Raw genomic sequence first — 8,694 nt, 5'->3', positions numbered from 1 at the left:
TCACGAGAGGACTGCCAAAACCACTTGTCGCAGTTTTTCGATCAGAAGCCCCAAAATTTTTACAGCAATGGGATCATGTCACTACCAACAAGATGGCAAAAAGTTATGGAACAAAATGGCACCTACGTACTTTAGTCAAATGTAAATAAACTATAAAAAAAACTTTTTGAATTTTCATATAAAATACGAAGAAACTTTTTCCCCAACCTATTATTAACGTAAATACGATACGTATAGAAATCATAATTTTTAATTTAATATTAAACCAAGAATATTGTCATTTGTAAAACTTACACCGGAATAAACATTGAGAAAAATATCTACTCTCGACCTACCAGATACGATACCAAACCATATAAAATTGTAACATCTTTAAATAAACCATTTGCAATTTCTTATGTAAATATAATACAAGAAAAATATATAATAAATTCGATTTTAAATGGCCACGTCATATAACGTAAACATAACATATACAAATTTCAACTGACATAACTTTTACATAACAATAATTATGTAATATAATATATGGTTAAAAACTTAACATTACATTGAGCAAATTTATATTTGAGAATGTTCTTAGGTAAATAACCTGCCTGCATTGGCACAAAATTGGCTTGTCACAATTTTACATTTTTAAAATATCAAACAAAGAATAAACAACTTAAAAGTACAACAAAATACAGTAAACACATTTACTTAAATTATAATATTATATAATATAAACTTTACGTATTTCTTATTTTCAAATAAATAAAATATTCATTTATTAACACATGTATAGGAGCTGTTATCTTAGCTAAAAATCTCCAAACTGATTAGTGTAATGCCAGAACTGATCATACACTGAATTCTACAGAATCACACTTCTAAGTTTACTTTGCATATAAGGCACAAATTCTGCTAAATACTAGCAGATTTACAATGTAGACAATTTCAGAAAGATTTAATTTGTAACAATGATCAAGAAATTGGTAAATAATCAACATATTATGTCTATTTGTAAAATCCATGATATTCATAGATTTACTTCATTTACTTTACTTTTCCTGGCACATCATATTGCTTCTGTTATTTGAAGATCTTTGACATAAACAATTCCTTTACATTATAATCATCTCATAATTAGAAATATAAATAATATTTAGACAGTCTATAATATGTATAGATAGAAAAGATTAATATTCGGGTAAATAATACATGTTATATATAATAAATGTTTCAACAATAATATACAGGAATTTAATTAGTCTGTGGTCGTTAGTCGTGCTCTATATTGGTGTTATTTAGCTCTTTACAGGATGAGCAGCGTCCAACTCCTTGAAAACATAAGTGATCTTCATGATGGCCAGCCAGAGTTCTTCGTCCTGTATCTCACGGTGGAGTGTGAACCTCAGAGTTTTTTCATTGAAGCATATCGCTTTCACTATGACGCCTTCGTCGTTCGTAGTCTTACAACTTCCCTGATAATTAGACAAAAACATAATTTGGATAATTTCTTAATCTCATAATAACTTACTCTTTTTTATACAATAGTTAATGGGGCTAATGAGCCGCATGATGGTAAGCGCGACCACTTTTTGCTTATAGACATTGGCGCCCTTAGGATGATAAATGATTGAATACAACACTATATGCTACCAACCCTGGGATATACTATGTCGTATCTTTTTTACTAATATATACACTGGCTCAGTCATCCTTATAACCAAAACTGAGTTCTGTGGTTTGATGACGGACTTAAGGCCTCTACCGCCTAGTAAAAGTTGCTTTAAAAATAAAGTAGAGTAAGTAATTTAATTATATTTTTTTATATAGTCATTTATATAGTGAAGCATACCTGAGTTTCAGCCAAACATATTTGCGCAAGCCTCTGCAGCACTTGATCGGCATTCAGAGGGCTGTTTTCGGATATCCGTACCAGCACTATGTTGGTGTGCTGACCTTCGACGTCCACGGAGAACGTCTTGAGGAAGAGGCCGTGGACGACTTGAAATATATTATATAAGTTAGAAACATCAGGACATATCTTTTGTCCTTTTACTTCTTCCATTATTTGTCTATAAACTGCTATTGAGAAAAATTGACAATCTCCTCTAAAACAATCTACAGTAGGGGTTTACAATCTCATTTGCGAAGATTTGGAAGAAACACTGAGTAAGCTGGTGAAACTGAAAAGACTCATGAAGACTGAAAGGGCTGCTATCTGCGTATTATCTACCAACAACAGCACAGCACATAATAGTTAATGTTTCTTATTGGCCCATTTAACATCTAACATTAAATGGCCCATTTGTAACTACTTTATATAAAATAAACGTGTAGATAAAAGTCAGCAGTAGCAGCCAGCAGTTTTAGACTATAGTCACTCGGCAAGGAGGGGTATAGTGCATTGGAGCCGGGCCCACCTTCCGCCAGCACGCGCGCGCGGCGGTGGTCGAGCGCCAGCGCCGCGTCGTCCAGCGCCACCGCGCACGGCGCTGCCAGCACGCCCGCCTGCCGCATGCCGCCGCCCAGCATCTTGCGCGCGCGCCGAGCCCTGCGCACACCACACTGACCAATCAGAAACTATTCTCCTCACTATTAAACCAGCGAACCGACCAATCAGAAACTATTCTCCTCACTATTAAACCAGCTATATAGAATACGTCACATACTGCTTTATGAAGTGGTAGGAGCCCACGAGGACGGAACCGACGGGGGCAGAGAGCCCCTTGCTGAAGCACAGGGACACACTGTCGCAGCCTCGTACGATCCGCTCTGGTGGAACCTCTAAATAGGTGCTGGCGTTCAGCAGTCGAGCTCCGTCCATATGTAGTGGTATGCTATGCTTCTTACAGAGCTCCGCCAGATCGTCTATCCACTGGAGGGGCAAAACCTGAAACAAATACTCACTGTTAGAAGCTTCCTTATAGTAGTGAAATGGTCGTGAATCAATACAACCTCATTATAAATTTCTCTTGTACCTAATCAACTACACTTCATATGAAAAGGTACAATAAAGATAATAGTCATCTTTATTTAGTACTTAGTAGGGATTAATTAAATTGATACAAAATATTCCATGGTTTTGTATATTATATAAGAAAGTTGTTTCAGTGTTTGGTATAACTTGAGAAATATTGTAGTCAATCTTGATACCATTTATATGTAATAAAGATTTGAATACAATTTTAAATTGGTTACTTATTGTAATGGTTATTTTAGAATGTTAAGTATCACCTTTCCTCCACAAACATTGTGAGTGTTTTCAATTGCAATTAAAGATGTGATCGCTTCATGAATATCCGAACCTCGAATTTTACTTTCCAACTCTTGTAAATCAAAAGTACCATCTGGTTTGTTTTGTATAGTACTTAAAAGTACTCCTGCAACATGAGATGCCCCACCTGGAAAACATAGAAATATCAACAATTAAACTTATTATAATATAATTATCGACACTGAAATTGTAACACATTATACTTTTTTAATAAAATAAAACTTTTCAAAGTCCACTAACCTTGTTCATATTTGAAAATATGTGATAGACTACCGACAATTGCTTCTGACCCTCTTTTGTTACAATGCACCATTACTGCAAAAAAATATTTATTTAAGAACATGACACAAAATAAATGGTATATAAGAATTTGTCGTGGTGTGAGACAGAAAAAAAAAAATTAGATTTATTCCTCTACGTCAGTTGAGAGCAAATGTGACTAGGTCTCAAGACATCATTAGATGTTTGGAGGAAAATGCAATATGCATTGCAGCGAGTTTTAGCCAGTGCCCTAATAGATAAATATTAAGAGAAAGATAGAAAAAATATTTATATTAGATTGATACACCAGGTAGGTTAGATGGGCTTAAGTTTGGAAATTTGGAGTGAAATTTATTTTACATGTGCCTATTCTCCTAATATAACAAAAATTTAACAAAATATAATATTTTTTGTGTAGTTTTTTTGTTATATTACAAAATTTAAAAATTGTTAGTTATATAATGAATTTAACTTAACTGAGATTTGAAAATATAAAGCTTAAACTTACTTGCAATAAGATTAGCCATGGTACCGCTGGGTACGAATAATGCTGCTTGTTTTCCTAATAAAGTTGCTACCTTACTCTCCAGAGCGTTTACAGTAGGATCCTCTCCAAAAACATCGTCTCCAAGAGCAGAATTCACCATTGCGTGCAGCATGGATTTTGTAGGCTTTGTGACGGTATCAGACCGTAGATCCACAATAAACGCCATATTTTATATATTAGAAATAACAGTAATAACGTCTAATGAATATCAAGAGCTTAGCCTTTTGAATTCTAGTGATCCTAGTGGTATGTATCGTTGCCTTCCTGTATTATAATAAATTATTCTTTCAATATCACTTCATATCGGTACTATCAATTTAAAACACGATGAACTTTGACTTCTTAAATGTGATAAAAAAACACAGTGTTTCTTAAATAATAAATTATTTTATGGGAAGTTCCGCTCTTCTTAAACAGCTTTTTTGCTATTGTTGGTTGAATTGAATAAGGTACATCGTACATGTAACATGTTAAGGAAAATTCTGCTCTATTGCTATGACATAAATGCCAAATAAATGTTTTGAGAGAATGACAGTTAATGACTGATGGTAAAAATACTTTTATGTAAAAAATATACATTTAGGGATAAAGAAAACTTAAAAAACAATCTTATGATTATTATGATGATTCTTTTTTAGAATATCAATAATAGTTTAAGCAGAATTTATTGTTAATACGAAAATTATTATTATTCTTATAACTCAGTTGTACAAGCCAAAATCTATTTGAAAATAGCTTTATTGATAAATACAAATTGTGACGAAACGGCATTTGTAAACTATTCGAAATATTTTGTAATTATTATGCAATTTATAAATAATTACTCTTTTTATTGCTTGTCACATTCATATAACAATCATATTACATATGTTTGTTAAATTAATGTGATAGTTATACTTTTAATAAAATTATAATGTTTTAGTGCTTTTGTACCAATTTTTATTTTTATTATTTAAACTATTATTGTTTTATTTACAAAGTACAAACCTATTATTAGATTATAAAAATAAATTATGTCATGTATATCTAACAATATCGTAATTATAGTTTTATTAATACAATGCAATAGTTGGAAGATGTTTGTTAAAATGTTTTTTTAAATTGAACATATCCATAACAGAAAGATTTGTTTTCATTTACCAAAATCTACACCTTTGCAAAAATAAGACAATCCTATTGGCCATTTGTAAATTAGAATGTTTCAATGTAATAATCTGCCAATCACAGTAACAGAATTTAACGGTAATACGTAATTGTCAGAATTTTATTAGCTACTATTCGACACACTCTACGTTTGTGTCAAAAACGAGCAGAATTGGAGTTACTTGTCGGTTCAACTAAGACTATTTTTCTATTGTAAAAAGTTCTCAATATTATTGAATTTTGTAATAGTTTAAATTGTACCAAGAATTTCATTAATTACTGTGGTGACGTTGCAGACTAATTGAACAACGATAACGTTGTACATATTTTGGACAAAACGTGAATTCGGGCGTCGACCGGTCCATCCCTCCTACAATTGTAACCGTTGCTGCTGTCAGTCTTGTCAGTCTCAGTCGTAGTCGTCATTTTGTACGTGTCGTGCCTCTCCGGCACACGAATAAGAGCCGGTGGTTTTTAACAACGTGTTGTGTGGTGTGTCGGTCTGTGCGACCGTTTAATGTGGTATACAGTGCCGGTGTTAGGTTATCGTAAGGGTCGCGCGGCGTGATTGGGCGCGATGGTGGACATGGATAGAAACGACCCGGAGCTCCGGTACCTGTCAGTCGATCGGAACAGTTTCAATGACCCGGCGACGCAGGCCGAGTGGACCCAAAAGAGATTGGTGTGGGTTCCGCATGAATCCCAGGGTTTTGTCGCAGCGGGAATCAAGGCAGACCGTGGAGATGAAATGGAAGTGGAGATCGCGGAGTCGGGGAAGAGGATCCTGGTGGCGAGGGATGATATCCAAAAGATGAATCCCCCGAAGTTTGATAAAGTAGAAGATATGGCAGAACTGACTTGCCTCAATGAAGCTTCCGTTCTTCATAACATCAAAGACAGATACTACTCTGGGCTCATCTATGTAAGTATAGTTTCCTATTTAATAAACATACGAAACTAACAAAATGTAGCTCTTATTTAAAAATTGATTGACAATCTTATAAAAATTAGAAATACTTTCAAGAATCTTTTTTATCAAAATATATTGTTTCTTAAAAAAATAAATGTAGGTAGATATAAATTAATATGTGCCAATAAGTCATTATTAAAGTATTAAGTTTCTAACATAAAAAATAAGATAATGATCACATTAATTAATGACACTTTAGTAGATATATATAAATCATTTAAACTTATTACTAATAGTCAAAGTTATAATGAATGATTCCATAGGAGTTCATGTCTAAGTATACCATTTTGGTATAACGGTCTATTGTATTTCTTATAAGCAAAGTGTAATAGGCTTGAGTTATTTAACTGTAGGTTATTTATTTGCCACAATCGCTGAAATATTACCTTGATTTTATGATTATTTAGAAAGTTCCCATTTCGTAATGCCATTCAAACCAAATTATTAATTTTTTATAATTTAAATATATCTTAACTAATTTCTAAATTTAGACAATACCAAATAAGGAAAATATTCTCAAATCGTTTACATTAGCCGTAAAGATGAGATCATATTAACGCTGTCATGAGTAATATTATGTGTAATAATATATACAATTATATATTTTAAAATTTGTTTTTGTGTGCAAAAAAAAACTGATTAATCTTTTACATGATTGGTTTTAACTAATATTTCTATTCTTACATTCATAGTTGATTAAATCTTTCAGTCTAAAACATATTCAGCTTATTACTGATTTGAAAGTATATCTTTGGGCAAGCCCATTTGGTAGGTATGCACTTATCATTATTTTAACTCCCAAATACCAACAGCAGTTTTCCATTCTGAAGAACAAGTAGGCTAGCGTAAATACAGGCAAAAGGGATATTTCATGTCAGCTCAAAATTATTATTGGATGTTTAGGATTTCCTAGGTTGCCTATGAAGTTTTGGTTAAGTTATCAATTGGCCTAGTTGTCAGTATCACATATTTTAAAATAAAAAAGAATCTAAGGATATGATCATTTTAGGTATTTAAGCATAATCTTTAATTTTCAAAGAAGTTATTTTGATGTCATTAATGGATTATTGTAATGTTATCAGTCCAGACTGAGTCATTTTCCCTCTTAGATAATTTTGTTTGATTTCACCTTATCTCACCTTCGTTCCAATGTTTTTAATAAAAAATTGTAATACAGACCATTACTGTGTAGGTATGTTAATGGTGAATTAATCAAAGGAATTTTGAAGTTTATATTTGTCAATTCATGAAACAAGGAAATGGTTTGATATATTTTTCTGTATACATAATTAACTGTACATTTTGAAAAGTATCAAAAGCTCTTATATGAGTTTGTCACTCAGTTAAAGTGAACATACCTACATTTCAATGGGAAAGTTATAGAATATAATATTAACAATGTTAAGTACCACTCTTTTGTGCAGATTTATAGCACTAACTATTGCTCAATGATTAATGTTTTTGCTTTAGTTTAAAAAAAAATCTTAAATTCTACATTATATATGAAATTGAATATGTATCATTCAAAGTAAAAAAATATTTTTCATAAACTTCATTGTCCATATTCCATTTTTGAATATAAAATATTTTTTTATATGATAGTTTAAAAACTGTATTTTAAAATTTCTACAAGTGTTATAAAATATATTTTTAATTTAAGCATATTTTGCTAAAGATATACATAAGTTTTGAAGTCTTCGACAAAGGAATATTAGTTACTTTAGCCTCTCAATTTTTTCGTTTAATAACCTGCAAATTTTTGTTAAAAGATTTTAAATATAGATTTCATTGAATAAAAAATATTTTTATGTTCATTTAATGTTAACTGTTAATTACAGTTCATAAAGTTACCCCACTTCACTGACACTATTAACAATGCATTTTCTAACTAGATAACTTTACACTATTAGCTCACAAATGTAAGATATGTAGAGGAAAAATCGCAAGGTTTAATGGTATACACGATGGCATGTATGCCTTAAAGCAGTGTTTGGGTTGAACAATTGGACTCGTCGGCGGTCGCCGCTCGCAAATGAATAGAACGAGCACCTTTGTCATTCAAATTAAAGGATTTTACGCTCCATTGAGTTGTGCTGATTAATGGCACACTGCGGTTTAGGCCGGCGCCAAAAAACTTATTCATTTACTGCAAATCGCGTATTGAAACTACCGGTCATCACTACGCGTATGTTTTGGCTGAATTCATAGTACCTTTGCTATTTTAATTTGAGACAACTGATCGAGCAACAATGATCTTATCTAAATATAACCATATAGTTCAATGCTCTTGCATGACATTGTTTAATGTTACAATGATGCAAAATTGACAATGTTGTATTTTGGGTTGCTCGAAATGCTATGATGTCATCCATCATTGCATTCCAATTATCACCTGCAGTATTTGGTATTGAGTTAGATGTTTGTTCAAGTTTTTACGTGAATCATACTTACATTATTTTTATTGACATTTTATTCATATTGATTGTTAAAATATTGCTTTACAGACCCAAT

At 32.0% G+C, this 8,694-nt stretch overlaps 2 protein-coding genes across 3 annotated transcripts in view; one reads left to right on the top strand and one right to left on the bottom strand.

Annotated features, from left to right (window-relative positions):
• Positions 1–1,017: 1,017 nt before the first annotated feature.
• On the bottom strand, positions 1,018–4,549 carry LOC124529994 (probable low-specificity L-threonine aldolase 2). Its single transcript, XM_047103965.1, has 7 exons — positions 4,032–4,549; positions 3,503–3,577; positions 3,223–3,389; positions 2,658–2,878; positions 2,409–2,539; positions 1,841–1,989; positions 1,018–1,463 (listed from the first exon to the last, which is right to left on the bottom strand). The coding sequence occupies exons 1-7, from the start codon at positions 4,234–4,236 to the stop codon at positions 1,287–1,289; spliced, it is 1,125 nt and encodes a 374-aa protein (XP_046959921.1). The 5' UTR covers positions 4,237–4,549; the 3' UTR covers positions 1,018–1,286.
• Positions 4,550–5,466: 917 nt separating this feature from the next.
• LOC124529572 (myosin heavy chain, non-muscle) overlaps positions 5,467–8,694 on the top strand; it is a 64,753-nt gene continuing 61,525 nt past the window's right edge. For both annotated transcript variants that reach the window (XM_047103341.1, XM_047103342.1), the window contains exon 1: positions 5,467–6,135. In XM_047103341.1, coding sequence (XP_046959297.1) covers positions 5,791–6,135 — 345 coding nt within the window. In that variant the 5' untranslated portion in view covers positions 5,467–5,790. The remainder of the gene's footprint in view (positions 6,136–8,694) is intronic.

The sequence above is a fragment of the Vanessa cardui genome, chromosome 5 (genome assembly GCF_905220365.1).
Source record: "Vanessa cardui chromosome 5, ilVanCard2.1, whole genome shotgun sequence".
NCBI lineage: Eukaryota > Metazoa > Arthropoda > Insecta > Lepidoptera > Nymphalidae > Vanessa > Vanessa cardui.
Note: the sequence above shows the minus strand (reverse complement) of the source record. Positions and strands in the feature narration are given on the sequence as shown.